The sequence below is a fragment of the Podarcis muralis genome, chromosome 2 (assembly GCF_964188315.1).
Source record: "Podarcis muralis chromosome 2, rPodMur119.hap1.1, whole genome shotgun sequence".
NCBI classification, from domain to species: Eukaryota; Metazoa; Chordata; class Lepidosauria; order Squamata; family Lacertidae; genus Podarcis; species Podarcis muralis.
The window spans coordinates 61,018,419-61,036,052 of NC_135656.1; the positions used below are offsets into that span (position 1 = coordinate 61,018,419).

Genomic DNA, 17,634 nt, shown 5'->3' on the forward strand with positions numbered 1-17,634 from the left:
GGCAGTGGATAAACATGAACAGAAGCAACCTGACATGGACCACAAACAATTTCCACTGGATGCACACTCATCTCCTTACATTCTGCTATGTAAACACATCCTGCCTGTCATGCTAATGCAACCACAGAATGCATCATCCACATAACTACATTTCCAAGTTCATTGTAACTATAGCAGAATGAGTCAGGTACTTGATTCTTCCCCTGATCTTTCCATAAAACTACCCCCCTCCACACACACCTTCAGATCTCATTGTCCAGGCTAGGCCAAAGAACCCTCCTTTGTCCTTAGAAAATTATAATATGTAATTATTCAGGGCATTAGATTGCTGACAATTTCCCCACTGAAAAGTTAGGTGGGGATCTTTTTGTTCCATGCCAGCATTCATGGCCTGGAAGAGTTAAGACTAATAAGGGAACACCTTCTGCAAGCTAGCTAAACAAAACCAACATCATAACCGCTTCTGGCACTTAATTCCTCAGCTGTTGCAAAGCCAGGATATTTTCCTGACACACCAACCATGTTTAGATTGGCTTGCACTTTAATAATGGGCACTGGGAATAGTGGTATGAAATCATGATAACGGCATCTTACTAAAATAGGATGAAATGGATCTCTCTGAAGCAACATCTTTAATTGGTTATAATTCTGTTCTCTCGTTTCCCTGACTTTATTCCAAGCAAAATATTCTGACACAAAGAGAGTTGAGAGCTATTCACTTCCTTTGTGAACACGCTCTTCTTTTTTTAAGCTAAAGGAAAGTGGAAATGCGTGTGACTTGATTTCCGAAAGGGGGGGGGGGGAGGAACTTGGTACTAACGAAACTAAGAAAGATATAACAGTTGGGTCTTGTAGCCATGATGCGCTAAACCTATCTGGTATTAATTAATTCGTTAATTGATTACCCTTGAACCCTACTGAGAGCAGAGCAGCTTGCATATAGATTTCAGGAGTGTTCCATGCAGGCACTGCTTGGTTGTCTTGCTTGGCTTAAGAGTGTAAGGTGAGCCTTGGATCAAGCAAAGGCTAATCTAGTACAGCATCCTGTTCTCACAACAGCCGACTAGACACCTATGAGAAGCCCGCAAGTGGACTTGGAGTGCAACAGCACTAGCCACATTTGAGATTTCCAGTACCTGGTATTCAGAGGCCTCCTGTCTCCAAAAGTGGTGACAGAACATAGCCAATGTGGCTAGTAGCTTCAACAGAAAAACAACAACCACCCTCCATTTTTATCATTGCCTGTTGTTTACTTCCTGTTCTTAGTAGGTTTGCATAGGATTGCAAACTAAAATTAAAACAGAAACAGTGAAAGTCACTAAGGAGTTTTCGCTTGCACAGAGGAACATCATATAATGATTTCTGTGCAAATTGAAAATAGTCAAGAAAGGTAAGAATGGAAGCCTTATAACTAATGCTGTTGTGAAAAGAAGGATTGGCATAATCAGCTGAATGTGATCCTTTCATTTTAAAAATGTTTGAAGAACCCCTTAGAAGATTATAAGTGCTTATTTGCCAGTAATCAACTCAGATCTTGCTAACTAGTTCTCACTGAAGTGGTCTATATCTCACCTGGACTATACCATGCCAGCCTGCAGGTCCCTTACATAGAAAACTACAGATCAGGAAGAAGTGTTCTAGCCTACCCTTCTGTCAGACATGCTAGCTTTCGACATACATTATTTTGTATGGGAAAGTATTTAAATTATGTAAGCTCCCACCTGCAATCTGAAATGGCATTGTCTAGAAACAGGCTTATTACCACTTAGACGAGAAGTACACTTTTGAAAACATGTTAGTTAAGAAAGCTACCACAAACACACATATGCACTGCCTGACATGCATTTTCAAGAGGCATAGGGAAATTGTTGCCTATTTCAATGTTGGCTGAGAACATTTTACCAGCTGAGTTACATAACTTCTTACGCAATGGAAATATTGAACAGACCATTAAAAATAATAGATATTTATAGTGGACATACAAGTCTCACACTTTAACGAAGTGCAAGAGCCCTTTTTATGCCTGCTTCCACTTAAAAATATTTCAGAGAGAGATGGAATCATAGGAAAACAAAGATCTCTTGGTGGTACAAAATGCCATGAAATTCCAATTTCTTCCTGTTACACAAGAGAGAGAGACAGTGCAATCTAGTTAACATACAGAACCCATCATCACTTTTAGGAAGCCAGAAAAAAAATCTTGCCAAAATGACACATTAGGCATAACAGCGATGAAATATTGCTACATGATGTTTTATTATATTTGAAAGTCTCTTGTTGTTTTTGGCATCCGTCTGTCTCGGGAGACAACGGAGGAGTGTGCCTTTGGGGGTGAAGTCAAACTATTGGAGAGTTACAGCGCCTGCTGTGGCTGTAAGAGACTGATGTGGGAGAGACATGTTTTGTTGCAGCTGGGGCAGATGAAAGCACCTACTTCTGCTGCTGCAGATGCACCATGACTCTGAAATCATAAACCCACCAGTAAATATGTGAAAATGAAATATTAGTGCTTAAAAATGATACAATTTTTGTACTCCTTAATAAATAACTAAGCAAGTTTTTTTGTTAAATAAACATGATTAAAAATATAAATTGTTCAACGGGCAGATATAAAACTGAGCAGCATATGCTGGATTCATTTTCTCCTCTCCTCCTTGTAGCACCAGCTTCCAGTTGGATGCAGATGACCATTTGCCAACCTGAAATTTACCACAGTCAGCATGAAGCCACTGAAGAGGTAGTGGGCATTTTATTTCCTACCAGATGCAGATGTGCAAGTAAATGGTTGTCCATATCCGCTATGGACCAAGGAGCCTTCAATAAGAAAAGAGGTTTGTGGTCACTAAGATCATCTGATGGGTCATGCTGCAATCTATTGAGATTCCTTTTGAAGCAATGGGGGGGGGGCTTTTCAGCTGGGACACACTCTCTATGCAATCTCCTCCATCATGAACTAAGGCAATGTAGGAAATGTAGTTTTCCCAAGGGTTACTAGCACCAGGTAGCAGCATCTTTCTCCCTGTTGCATGTTCTCGCTGGCTGCCACTGGAGCCAGAGACTAGCCTTGTAAGTGGTGCAAGTAGGAATGAAATGGAATTTAGAGGTTGTGGAAAGAAGGAACTAGGAATATAGCGGAAGGTTGGGTCACTCAAGGAAGGCCATTAAAACTGGCTTGAAAATGAGACTGAGCATTTGTCTAATCCAGGGGCTGGACCAGCGCAGCGCGATGCCGGAAATCATGTCTGTGCATGTCCGCAGCGCTGGAAATCGCTTCTGCAGATGCCCAGATGCTGAAAATCGCACCTGCGCAGAAGCGATTTTTGGCGTCTGGGCATGCGCAGAAGCAATTTCCAGAGCTGGGGAAGAGAGTCCCTGTGCCGTGCTGTGCTGGTTTAGCGCAGCGCGTGGGGACTCACTGAGCAGACGACTCGGTTCGGGGGCAGCCTGTGGGCCGGTTAAACGGCCTTCATGGGCCACTTCTGGCCCAGGGGCCTTAGGTTGCCCACCCCTGGTCTAATCTTTTGGGAAGTAGCTTGATTTATTTCAAAGGCAATCCAGCACAAGGAGAGGTGGGTGGTGTGAGAGTTCACTCATCACTATATTTCCAACCCATGGCTTATCTAGCAGTAGGCAGTACAGTTATCACCTTCCCAATTATCTAACAGCTGAAAGATAAGATTCCCCACACAAACTCAACTTTTAGGTAATGTGAACGGGTATGATGAAGATGCTACCCGCCCCCCGCTTCCTCTGCAGCAGCCTAATAACATCATAAAATATGTATTCAGGCGTGTTGAGAATAATACAAATGAAAAACAGAGACTCCCTGCAAGGTCAAATCTGCCATCTTGTTACACTAGCAATTCAAATATAGTTTTGTATGTTTCATTCTGTGATATTTGGCTTAGGCATATTCTGTAACCCTTTCTTCAATGCACTTCAGATTTTATTTTATAGGAGCCATAATTCAGTGGTTGTTAACACATATATTTTGTGCTACACTGCAACAGAAGAAGAAATCCCCAGGGAGAGGGAATTTTCATCACTGCATTATTATTTTTGTTCTTATTAGGCTCATTACTTCCATTTATTGGTTCTTGTCAAGAGTTGTAGTAAACTATCAGGCTTTTTATTAGACTAACTGCATAAGTGCTAATTGTTTTAAGGTGCAAAATGAAGAAGCTTTGGTTTAGCATTCAGAAGCACAGTCTTCTTGTTAATTTGCTCAATAAAGTGGTTGTTTAAATGTATAGATTCATTTTACAGTGAGAACACTAAAGTCATTAATTAATAGGTGTTCAGGTGGAAAGAAAAACAGACAAGGTATACACAAGGAGTTACTCTAAAGTGAACAAAAAGGCTTTGGAGCAGGCATCCCCAAACTCAGCCCTCCAGATGTTTTGGGAATACAATTCCCATCATCCCTGACCACTGGTCCTGTTAGCTAGGGATGGTGGGAGTTGTAGTCCCAAAACATCTGGAGGGCCAAGTTTGGGGATGTCTGCTTTGGAGGGTCAATTCAAACCTAGAAACAGCAGCATGGAAACATGCCCACCATCCCTTGCATGGCACTGATGCACCACAGCTTGGGCCATCTACCTGAGCCAAGGTTCACGGTTGGCTCCAGCATCAGGACGATTGTGTCCAAACCTATGCAGTCCTCTGTATTATTATACAGTGGTACCTCAAGTTACAGACACTTCAGGTTACAGACTCCACAAACCCAGAAATAGTACCTCGGGTTAAGAACTTTGCTTCAGGATGAGAACAGAAATCGTGTGGTGGCAGCACGGCGGCAGATAGAGGCCCCATTAGCTAAAGTGGAACCTCAGGTTAAGAACAGTTTCTGGTTAAGAACGGACCTCCAAAACGAATTAAGTTTTTAACCTGAGATACCACTGTACTAGGGACGCGGGTGGCACTGTGGGTTAAACCACAGAGCCTAGGACTTGCCAATCAGAAGGTCGGCGGTTTGAATCCCTGCGACGGGGTGAGCTCCCGTTGCTTGGTCCCAGCTCTTGCCAACCTAGCAGTTTGAAAGCACGTCAAAGTGCAAGTAGATAAATAGGTACCACTCCGGCGGGAAGGTAAACGGCATTTCCGTGCGCTGCTCTGGTTTCACCAGAAGCGGCTTGGTCATGCTGGTCCCATGACCCGGAACACCTGTCTGTGGACAACGTCGGCTCCCTCAGCCAATAAAGCGAGATGAGTGCCGCAACCCCAGAGTCGTTCACGACTGGACTTAACTTTCAGAGGTCCTTTACCTTTACTGAGTAAGAAGGATTAATAATTTCACACAGCTTTTCTTTAAAAAAAACCCCAAAAAATACCCAATCTGGATCTTTAAAATTTTCTTTTAACAATGAACTTGACATAAACGTGAACTGAACCTGAGAAGTGACTTGAACTTGTATCGGAATTTAAACCTAAGATGGATTATAAGACGCCACCACTCTCTAGTGCTCCCAGTTATTGAAGAACATAATAACATAGGAAGAGCCTGCTGGAAGGGCCAAAGGCCCATCTTGTCCAACATTCTGTTCTCACAGTGGCCAACCAGATGTCCATTGGTAGGACCTGGGTGAAACAGCACACTCCTTTCCTAGGATTCCCACCTGTGTTTGATTACGTTTCCCACTGGAACCCCATCTGAACTATACATTTATAGCAGTATCATACCACTTCAAAGAGCTGCCTTCCTCCAAAGTATCTTGGGAAGTGTCATTCATTTAGGGTGCTTAGAGTTATTAGACCCCTGTTGCTACAATTCCCCTGTTGCTACAATTCCCAGAGTTCCCTGGGAAGAGAGACTGATGGGTGAACTACAGTGGTACCTCAGGTTATAGACGCTTCAGGTTACAGATGCTTCAGGTTACAGACTCCACTAACCCAGAAATAGTACCTCGGGTTAAGAACTTTTCTTCAGGATGAGAACAGAAATTGTGCGGCGGCAGTGGGAGGCCCCATTAGCTAAAGTGGTACCTCAGGTTAAGAATGGTTTCAGGTTAAGAACGGACCTCCGGAACGAATTAAGTTCTTAACCCGAGGTACCACTGTATTCTAAGAACTGTAAGTCGGTGAGAGGAATAGGGATCTCAGCAAAAACATTACCCTTCCCAGTATTCTTTGGAAGAAGATATGGCTGCTTAAAGAGAGATGATATTACCTTAAATTTATAGTGCAGTTGGATGCCTATGTTTTTGATCCCAAACATAATCCCTCAGATGATCAGAAGGGATTATGGTGTTTTGCCATTTCCTTTCCTCCTTCTTATGCCTACTCCTTCACTTCATACAGTAAGGTGCTATCTTACAATATCTTACCTTTCCAGGAGCGCACATGGTTCCATCCAGTGGAGGTCCTTTCTTTGTTTTACAGAAATAAGGGTTATCGGGATGACTACACCATAGCTGTTTGCATGGATCAAAGGTACGGAACTAGAATGAAAGGATGCATGACCATAAGTTAACCTCTTGATTTTTACATACACAGAATGCTCGGTTAGCAAAGGTTGTGTTGGCAAATGGAGTATATTACAGTAGACTAGCCTTATGAAGGCAGAAATGAAGGTTGCTAGATTCTGGTCAGCCAGAAGGGGACACAGAATGGTGTACACTGCTATGTAGGCTTTCAGAAGCTTTCAGAAGCCATAGTGGATCCAGAAGCGCTCCAGTGCTACATACCAGAATGTACAGAGAAGTTTGAGCACTATTTATGTCCCACCATCCAACCTGCCACCCCAGAAGTCATAAATCGGCCAGTCATCATTAAATCAGCGCTGTCAGCATTCCATTTAAGTCAGCTCCCTGGTGCCCAACATCCTCCTCCAACAACACTGGATGGATACTGAATTAAATGAGTATTTATTCATTTATTCATAAAATGTCTAAACTACCCTTCGTCCACCCAATTCCAGGCTGGTGTACAATAATGATAGCAAGCCTCCTTACTATAATAAAGCAACACAACACCTTTTAAAGAACAATTGAGAGAGGAAACAAAAAATAATGGCCATTAAGCAGAACAGAGGGCATAAAAACAAACTGGATGAAAAATGACCCCAGTATAGGATTTTGCTCAGTACTATACTGGAACTATGGAGCGCAGAGGATCCTACTATTAAGTACAGGCGTGGACTGTAGATCAGTGTAGGTGAATTTTGCAGTTCAACCACAGTAGACTGCCCACAAAGAAGAGCAGCAAAAGAATGAAGATTATCAGTGTTCAGGCACAAGAAAGAAGAGATCTTCCGTTCAGAGCCAGGGGAACATAGCGTTCACAATACACATCACCACAGATGTGGTTTTCATTCCAGAAATCCTTACACATAAAAGAAAGAAAAAATAGACCACACCAGCTGGAAGTTGTTTTGTGTTTTGCTTTAGTCCTCACTGTAGGAGACACACACACATCAGGGTCAGGGATTGGGGGTGGGCAGTAAATTTTTACCAGGTGTCCTAAAGACTACACCACCAAGGAGCTGATCTGGTTTTAACTAGGTCCAAACGTTCTGTTCATTATGTGTACATGATAAAAGGAATGCATTGGTCAATGGTCATACAACCAACATGTTTTGTGCCATGCAAATTTGCAAATGTTAATAAACACAGTGCCTCAAAATGACCTTATGTGTGCAATAAGGCAGAAACAACGGGCAAGAAAGTGATGACAGCAAGAAGGGTATATTCTTGTTTGAAGCTCTGCCTCTTCATCATCACGGTTTCACATTCTATACCCCAAGGCTAAGCAACTCAGACTGTTTCTGTATCGTCAGTTGAGTATCCCCAAACCTCTATCTAGGGGATGAAAACGACTTAGGAAGAGGCTCATTTCTTTTACAGCAGATTCATTTTTAACATTTAAAAAGCGTGACCTGCTTTAAGCCTGCAGGGACAGAACTGGTTGGAGAGCTAAATGAATGTCTAAATAGTCAGTGCATCTAACAATGAGCAGGATCCCTCCTCATGTGGGTACAGTGCCTACACATGGAGGGAACCCTATAAGGCTGTCCCCCACCCCCTTGGCGAGCATGCCGGTTGAGCAATAAAGGAAGTCAAGCAATGGGAGGTGAATGCATGCAACGTCCATATCCTCCATCCAGCCCCACCCCAACCCCACTCAGTCAACTACGCTAAATACTTTACTGTATATACTAGTTGACCCGTCCAGATCTGGCAGCACCTTGTATGTTACATAAAGCTAAGTCACAGTGCTCTTTGGAAAGTGGTCAAGAGACACTTGGATACACTGACAACAGAGTAAATGCCAACATTGATGACTGAGCACCACCAAATGGAGGGGCTTCTTTCTTGTGAGCCATCCACACGCATGGGTGCACCGGCTATAATATTTTTGATGCAGCCTGGATTTCGAGATGAACTAGGACTGCTGTTTGGGCTGGGAAACTGTCTACAGAAATATTATTCGGCTGCCAAAAAAAAAAAAAAAAAGGTCTAGAGGAAGCAGAGCAGAGCGTATGTCATGTACCATGTGCATCCCCTCCTGATGCTAGTATCAGGAAAGAAGGTAAAAACGAGACTCACACAGGAGTCATTTCAATAGGACATCCACAATGGGGGGTGGGGACAAAAGATGGAGGTATATTTTGGGTGGGAATCCCAAGCCGAAAGCAGACTCTATAGTGCTAAGTTAAGCCATCCTGGCAAACCTTTTTTTGAACTTGGAAATGCTGAATGGGTCATGGCAGGGACTGACACCTGCACCCCATAAGAAGCCGATGTCTGAGCTCATGACAGGGAATCCCTGTGCATGCATGTAAGGCTGTATTTTCATAAATGAGAACAGAGGCCACTGCACAAAGTAGGGTTTGGAACTCCATTTGGGGGCATTGAAGTGGTGAAATGTGATACTCCCTCTTTACCATATTCATTCGGTTTTCAAAACTAAAATTATACAATTATAAAATTATAGCATCATAATTTTTGGATTTTCAATTTCCAAAAGCAGGGTGTTTACACGACTTTCTGCAACACCTCAGAGCTTACTATTGCACTTTCTTTTCTGTCAGTCAGACGCATGACCCTTCTTCCGAGACTCTAGTTTAACGGCTCTTTAAAGCCATTTCAGGGACAGCTGCAAAAAGGCCCTGGACAAGGTACAGCAAAAGTCGGTTAAGTACTCACAGCTGTGCACATCATGTAGCCCAGGCCAAAATCAAAGCGGCACTGCTCGTTCATGGAGTAGTGGATTCCTGGCAGCTGAGGCAGGGAAGGCCAGTCGTGATCAAATGGATCATCACGCAAACAATCGTAGGAGCTGAAACAGGCAAAAATTACAGGCACAGATGGGAATGTGAAACTTTTACAGTGTTTGAGGTTTCGGTTCAAATTTATTCCAAGCAAAATAAAGGGCAGGTTTTCTCAGAAATGAGTTCACAAAGCACAGTTAATACCTTAGGTTACACTGAACATGGCATTCACTATGCTAGATTTGCCTCTGAGACTGGTCAATGTTCTGTCCATTGTTATGCCCCTAAGTTGAAGAGTAGGTTTATATTCTAATTTATAGCCCTGAGAAACCATCTGAAAATAATTTTTTTTTGTTAAGTTCCTATAAGTGGGGATGAGACCATTTCTTTCTGTATAAAAATTTTTATTCTTCATGTTTTTATTGTTTGTTATTGGAGTCATCTGTTTAATAAACAAACAAGCCAGTTAACTGATGCTGTTTCCCCTTTCTTTTAAATTCTATTACAATTACTGCTACTTCATTATGTTGTTTAACATTTTATATTTGGCTTTGTATTTGTTGTCTTATGCTGGTTAGGAATTTTTTAAAAAAATCTTTTCTGCTAAGCCTGTAATAAATAATGTGTTTGAAAACAAAGTAGGGATAAGGACAAAAGCTTTAATTACATTTCCATTTGTGAAATTTGTGCCAGCACTGTGTCTTTTAAGGAAAAGTTTAGGAGGAAAGGGCAGTGCGATCATCCAAGAATATTGACTGCCAAGCTTCACAAATAAATGATTCTGTGCCTGAGCCAGGAGTACATACATATAAGAAGCCAGGGCTCTTTTTGGCCTTTTGCTTTCTTAAACACACTCAGGTCTGTTTCACTGTTACATTTTCACTTTCTACCTGAAACTATCTCTATAGGTTTCCTTTCCAGGCTGAGGGGGGGGCAACAGGATTTGCCAGAAGCCTTGCTAAGCCAGCAGAATGCCATATACGCAGCCGCCATGACAGGTATGCCAACAGGGTGGCTGAAATGGAGTCGATCTGTGGGTGAGATGGGGTGGTGTTGGAGAACAGCACACATATGCACCATATCCCATAACCCTTCATTCCACCAATTAGTTGTCAAAGCCAAACACGAGTGTCTTTCCTTTCCCAGACGCTGTTCAGTAAAGATTTTGGTATTGCCACAAGTGTTGTTTCTTGAGGATCCCTTTCCCACTCCCTAATATGATCGGGCTTCAGCTGCCTGTAGGATGGATTTCTGAAGTGGGGTGGGGCAATTCACCCTACTATAAGGTATTTTTGCACGCTATTTTCTCAAATATATGTGTCTTTATGCACACTTAACCCTTGTATATGCATTTTTGTACAAATTACTTGGTTGGAGAATTGCATTGCAAATTCAGAAATATGCAAATTTTGAAGGATGGCTGGGTTTTTAGTTGTTGTACTGCTTTGGAATATTAATCATGTTCCTATTATTATTATATATATATTTTAAAATGCCCTCCACAGTGTCACAAACAAAACTAGGAAATCAATTAGTGTTAATGGCACATCCACTGCAAAGTTTTGTTTTGCTCTTCAGTTCTGCTGGCTTCTAGAAGGAATGAAAATAAGGGAAGGAATATTATGGGATGTAGCTTATAGAGATTAAAAAGGAAGACTGAAGGAGAAAAATGTATTACAAGGTGACTTACAAAGTCAATAAAAATCCCTCAAAACAAGCAAGCAGATAACAATTCTAACCTTGACAAGGAGAACAAGCACATTAAAAAAATCAAGCAATATAAGATAATAGAAAAATTATAGTGCATTTTCTAAAAGCAAGTTTCCATAAATGACATTGCATATTTTTCAAATGGTCAATAAGAGACACACACTGACATGCATCAATCTTCTTCTATATAGGAGAAGGCCCCATTGAGTCTTTGAGGGTGGAACTACATATTGCATTAGCAAATGTGTTTCCAAACTTGTCCTGGGAATGTCCAAAATCATCCCTCCTTCCTCACCACTGCCCCACACTTCCAGTTGATTTATTTCAAATACTAGTGAATAGAGAAAACAATAGATTAAAATAGTCTGGGAGGTCAGATGCAGGGAAGGAGTGCAGAGGAAGGGTCTGCCTCCACTTCACTGATTTCTCCTGTACATGCTCACCTCTATAACTGCCTTAATGTTAGAGGGCAAACATTTATAGTTTCACCATAAGCAAGAGCATGTCCCTTTATGCACATCTTCATAAGAATGGAGGGAAGAGGGAGAGACACTCTCTTTGCAATCCCAGGTCATGAAGGGCTTCATAGCTCAAACTGCATGCTGACAAGGAACAGATGAATTGTTGGTGGCCAGGCCTCAGGTGAGTTTCTCCCTTCTTGACAGAGCAAGTATGTGGTTTGCAGGTACTCTTAGATCAAGCATCGCTCCTGAAATCTCTAGGAGTAACTGTAGCCAGAAGTGAATCTTCATAGCTGTCTGCACTACCTCATTGAGATAGTAACCTCCAATTTCAGTTGCTGTAATATAGGCCTGCTCTCGAAGGTGGTCCAGAATTTTCTGCAGCCCACTTGTTAACAGGGATTGGGCTATAGGGAGCATGTGTTGGTGATTATTCACTTTGTTATTAAGCCTGATTCAATGTATTGGTTATGACCTTTGAACTTCTAAATGTCCTAGACTCAGCATAACTATGGGAGCATCTCCTTCCATATGAACCTGACAAGCTGTTTAGATCTGCCAGTGAAACTTTGCTCCAAAATTCATTCTACATCAAATAATATCTACAACATTCTATGCCACCAGTTGATGCTTCAGAACTATCTTCAAGAGCAGTGTATTACAATAGTCAAGCATCAAAGTTACAAACGCATGGTGGGTAATTATCTTTCAAAATATCCCCTCCATACCTTTGTTTCATCTTCAAAAGTCAGCACCATACATTCATACTACCGGTGATGATCAAAGGATCATTTTGTTTCTGTTCTTTTTTATTAAAAAAAGAAGAAGCTGGGGCATGTTCACTTTATGTAATGAAATGTAGCTTTAAAAAAGATACTGGCACTGTACAAAACTCACATTGATTCCTGTTTATTTTAATCTGTTCTTGCCAGAAGCCACTCCTTAAAATATTGCTGAAAGAGAACTGAGAAAAAGCTGGTGCTGAACTCTGAGAAAATCCTTTTTTTCTTTTTCTTTTTTTGCATTGTTGCCCCATGTACAAAAATTTACAGCACATGCCTATCCAGGTCTACTCTGATGTGCATTCCATTGAGTTCAATGAAGCTTACTCCCAAGTCAAGTGGGGTTAAGACTGCAGCATTTATTTATTTTATAGCTCTTACACCCCTCCCCCAACCAAAGATAGCTCCCATATTCCTAGCAAGATTGTTTTCTTTTTTAAAAACCCAAGACTCGATTGAATGGTGGTCTATAAACACTGCGCTTAGAATTTCACTCACAACCTCATAGGTTCCCACTTCATCAGTATACTCACTGGAGGTATCGGGTCAACTCCTGCTGACTGCATCGAGACCAGTGGAAGCGGTGGAAGGCAGCCTGCACAAGAGGGGCCATTATGCTTCCCATCCGGACTTCGTCCCCGCACCTGTTTCCTTGGCCATCATGTTCCATGCCTAAACTAGAGGAAAAGGTAGCACAACAAAGCCTGTTAAAGAAGTCTTACTCCTTATCGTTTTAATAGAATGGTGGAGTTGGAAAGAAACCTGGAACCAGGATCTGCAATAAAGGATACGACTACCAGCATCCCTGGCAAGCCTGTAAATGGAGACAAAGCTCAGGAGCAGCAGCAGGAAGCAAGGAGCAGCTGCCATGAATCTGGCCTCCAGGCACTTCTATGTACTGGGATGGTGAACAAGGTAGCAGCATCACCTGGCCAGCTTCCTGGCTGCCTTCCTCTCGCCATGCTCCAGTTTTTCCATGTCTATCTTAAAATATGGCACGCATAACAAGACACAACATTCCAGATGCAACCTCACTAGTACAGAATACAGTGGAAGTATTTTAATTTTATTACATTTACATCCTGTCCTTCTTCCATCATGGCAAGGGTCCCATATTGTCACACACCCAGAGACTGACCAGACCCAGACCTGCTCACCATATTCCTGCAGACTATACTGTAGCATGCATATACCTGGGGCCCACACCCTTCTGATAATGCAGCCTATGATTAAATTAGCTTTTGAGCAGCCCCACTGTTATGCTGGCTCATGTCCAACTTCTGAAGTCTGTCCTTAATTACTTTTCCCATCATGTTTCATTTAATTTTTTCTTACATTCTACTCTTTCTTTGAGAAGCTAAGAGCAGCTTACATGGCCTATCAATGACCTCCCACCCAGGCACTAATCAGGTCCACACCCACACAGCTTGAGGAGTGCTACAGTGCTCTTGACCGGTCATTAGGCCCATTTGTCAACGAACAAAATTTGGATGAAGTTGGGGACTTCTTAAAGAGGATTTATCATTCCACCACAACACTGCAGACATACACTGTGAAGCAATATCTCATTCCCCTGTCAGAGAAATGACCTTTCATTTCCCTCCATGTTCTTTTTAGAGGAAGGTTCAGGAATAAATGAAAAGAAATGCATCAAAGATATAGAGAGCCAAATCATGTGTAGATTCTTAAGAGGACAGGAAAGTCCTCAGTAATAACTAAGAGAAGAAACAGAAAAGCGTCCACAGGCTATCCTAGTCTAATAGAAAGGGTTGAGGGAAAATGCATCTCTGAGAGTCCTTATTCTATTGAGATGCTGAAGGCATTTCATTCAGGATTAAAAATGAGGATTTACTACTACCTTCCCGCCTAATGGCATCAGGTTTCATCCATCGGGCACTGTTCTCACACAAGATCCCTTGGAACAAACATTAACATGTTTGTTGTGCAGGAGAAGTGGTTTGGTAAGCTGCGATCACATGCCCATTCCAAGGTAAGGAAATAAATCTAAAGAACCTGTCATCCACCAAACTGAACTGAGTCTACATATTGTAGGCCCAGCCTTCCAGTGTCTGCCATTGTGGGCAAATAAGAATAATGAGAAAGTTTAAGAGGCCACTGGCAGGATGCCATTCATGCACGGTGGGAGGTATTTGGTTTGATCCAGTTGCGCAAGCCAATCCTAAAGGCAAATCTCTAGTGGATGAATGGTGCATGTATGGAGCCATATACCACACATAAGTGCTACTTACACGTGTCCAGTTTCATGGGCTACAACAAAGGCTGAAGAGAAGCCATCTTCATGGTTCAGTGTGCAACTTCGGACTGGATGACACATGCCAGTAACTGGAGCATAGCCTGTTAGGGAGAATGTGAGATATGAAAGGATGCATGTAAAAGAACTCTTTAAGTATGCCAATCAGTAGTAAGCATTCCAGAAGGTGTCTTATTTAAATAAGTGGGAAATAGAGGAAAACACTGGGGGGGGGGGCGAGAGGGCGGGGGCAGATGCTCTTAGGCAAAAGGAGCCCACAATTGACAGCAATTGACCGGAACCTCCCAGGGATCGACCAGCCGATCCAGATCGACCTGCTGGACATCCCTGATCTACAAGATACAATGTTGGCTACCCTTGGTCTGTGGTTAACTGAATGGCCCCATTAAATCCTAGTGTAGGTTTGGGAAAGAGGAAAAAGCAACGATGAGCTACAATTTTAAAATCATGTTGCTGGTTTTTTTTTAAGGCTCCCTAGAGAAATAACTAGGCACTCTAAGCCCAGTACTTTTGGAAATTCTTGAGTGTGAAATGGGTTCTTCAGTCAGAGTTATATTTGAAGAACTATTCATGCTTTCCAACTGAGAAATCTTGGCTGTTTCCAAAAGCACTTGCACTGTATTTTGGCTAGTCTGCTAACTTGTAAGACTTCTTTGGTTTGGTTAAGATTTAAAAGAAAATATCCCTCAAATGCCTTTGAAGCTGAAAAACAAATATGGATTAAAGAAGTCAGAAACAAACAACAGCAGAGAAATAGCAATGGGCTAAATTTCCCCTTTAAGGCCAAATATCAGATGGTGCTAAAAGATACGAGGGTGAGAGAAGCATGATCTGGGAGCCATACCTTTTGTGTGATGGGCTGCCCTTCAGCATGGAACTTACCTTGCATACCAGAGGGGCCAAAATCCTGTCTAGTGAGAAATATTGCGTGGTCATGATATTCTGCATGCCCAGTATCAGGTTTCTGTTGTAAGTAGGCCCAGCGACACACATTCTCTAAACTTTGAGAAGGGTTACCGATCTCAATCAAACTTGTGGACTAGATCAAGAAAGAAAGAAAGAAAGAAAGAAAGAAAGAGAGAGAGAGAGAGAGAGAGAGAGAGAGAGAGAGAGAGAGAGAGAGAGTAACAGAGTTACAATTTGTTTTTTAGCTAGCCTGTCTTAGCCCAGAGCCTCTAGAATATATGTGTTCACTTCAGCACGGAATTACCAATCCATTATGGTAATGGTACAACCACAAAAAAAGGCCTTAGTCTTAAGCCCACTTATTTATGGATAAAAGTAATTTGTTCCCTTTTACAGTGGTGGTTACTTATCTCACAAGAAGACAGAATTGGAGTTGATCTTACACAAAGGAAACATAAATCTTCCATTTTAGATGCGTTTTGACAAAGGCATCTCATGTCTATGAAGTCAAGTGGGATTTAACATACCAAAAAAAGTGCAGTGCTTTTTTTTTAAAGCTCTGAATTGCCAAACATTTTAAAGAAGGGACCACATCAAATGAATATTGTATTTTGGCTGCTTTGCTAGACAAAGTAATATGGGACAAAGAACAGCTTCTTATGCAATGTTTTGTACCCAATGCTGGAAAATTAAAATACATAAATGCCGAATCAGCTGTGAAAGCCACAGGCATCTTTTATTTATTGCTTGTATCACAAGTGTTAAATATGGCATTTATTTAACACTTCAAAAAATGATGAAATGTGAATATATACAATTTTATACTCGGGGGGTCTATACTGTACGTAAGAAGCTGCCCTAAGGCAGGGTGTGCAGGAGACTTGCAGGCTAGATTTGTGATGCCCATCCTCTAACTGCACCTATCAAAATGAAAAAGGAGTAATTCTGCATAAATTCTGTCCCCCTGCCCCAATTTAATATAAGCATAATCGATTATCCAAATTAGTCCCCATCATAACCTAATCTGTTTTATAATTCAACAGTTACATGTAAAATTCCTGGTAATGTAGAAATTATGATAGGTATTCCTTTGTGTGAAACAGCCTTATTTGGCCATGATAAACTAATCAAAGAAAAGAACCACCATAGAATTACTCCTTATTGATATTGGTAGGAGTGACAGTAGTCTCCCCACAAGGAGCTGTGCTCCAAATTTCAAAGACTGATGTTTGTGTAAGTACCATAATTTGATCTGAAAACCAAACCGATTGGTCAAGCTGTCTTGTATGCAACTGATGGCTCATCCAGATTTCCCGTTGCCCTGCACTTTCCAGGCAGAGATCTGGGATTTAAAGCTCTGTTTCCAAGCCTAGTTTTTTGTGTGTATATGTGGGTTTGTTTGTTTTTGCCTCAGTGCTTTTCCTGAGAAAACCTGTGTTTTACCGCTGAATCGGAGCAAATGGCAATTGGGTCTAAACCTCTAACATTCAATGACAGACCCATCTATTCACAAAAATTTCGCCGTACCACTAATGTGACCCAGTTTTGACCGTGCAAGCAGCTCTCATTCAGCTGAAGACTGAGGAATAATCATATTGTAAATAAATGCTGAGTATACCAACTCACAGGGGCATAAAACTGTGTGACTACTTGGCACATTAATTTTCAAACATACCAATATAATATGATAAGCTATGGAATAATTAAAGAAAGTTGATGATATATAAATGGGTGGTTGATTGTGTATGAAACTGAATCTGAATATATATATATATATATATATATATATATATATATATATGCTTTCGTAGATTTTCACGGGTATAGGAATGCAGGTTTTGGTGTCCTCGGGTGTCTTCCCGTGTAAAAGTTGGGGTGTCTAGGCGACGTTTCGACGAGGTCTCACTCGTCATCTTCAGGCTGGTGCTTTCGGCTTCTTGTTACTGGAACAGAGCAGGATCTCAGTGTTTGAGTTCCTATAAATACTGTTGAGGGGTGTGGTGTATAGCCTCCAATGTTCTGGGCAGAGAGGAAGTTCCCAGGCTAGTGTGCCTTTTCTTCTTTTGTTCCTTAATTGCTTGAGGGATATCTTGAGTGATTTCTTGAGTGATATCCTGAGTACCACTTAGGTGGGTCATTAGGTATGGATTAGTTGCTAAAGCCTTTGTGTCTTGACCTCTTGAACTTTGTGAAGAGTTTTTCTGAGAAGATGGCTGTACTGCATTTAGTTGTGCTCTGGCTTGGCTTCGTGTATAGGGGCGAGCTGTGGTTTTGTGGCCTGTGCCAGCCAGATCT

The 17,634-nt window shown here is 41.7% G+C and overlaps 1 protein-coding gene across 1 annotated transcript in view; it reads right to left on the bottom strand.

Moving 5' to 3' along the window:
- The window catches only part of ADAMTS2 (ADAM metallopeptidase with thrombospondin type 1 motif 2), a 209,139-nt gene that overhangs the window by 32,980 nt on the left and 158,525 nt on the right, over positions 1-17,634 (bottom strand). The window contains exons 6-10 of the mRNA XM_028718223.2: positions 15,316-15,472; positions 14,411-14,516; positions 12,695-12,838; positions 9,144-9,276; positions 6,324-6,437 (exon numbers count right to left, since the gene is read on the bottom strand). Coding sequence (XP_028574056.2) covers positions 6,324-6,437; positions 9,144-9,276; positions 12,695-12,838; positions 14,411-14,516; positions 15,316-15,472 — 654 coding nt within the window. The remainder of the gene's footprint in view (positions 1-6,323; positions 6,438-9,143; positions 9,277-12,694; positions 12,839-14,410; positions 14,517-15,315; positions 15,473-17,634) is intronic.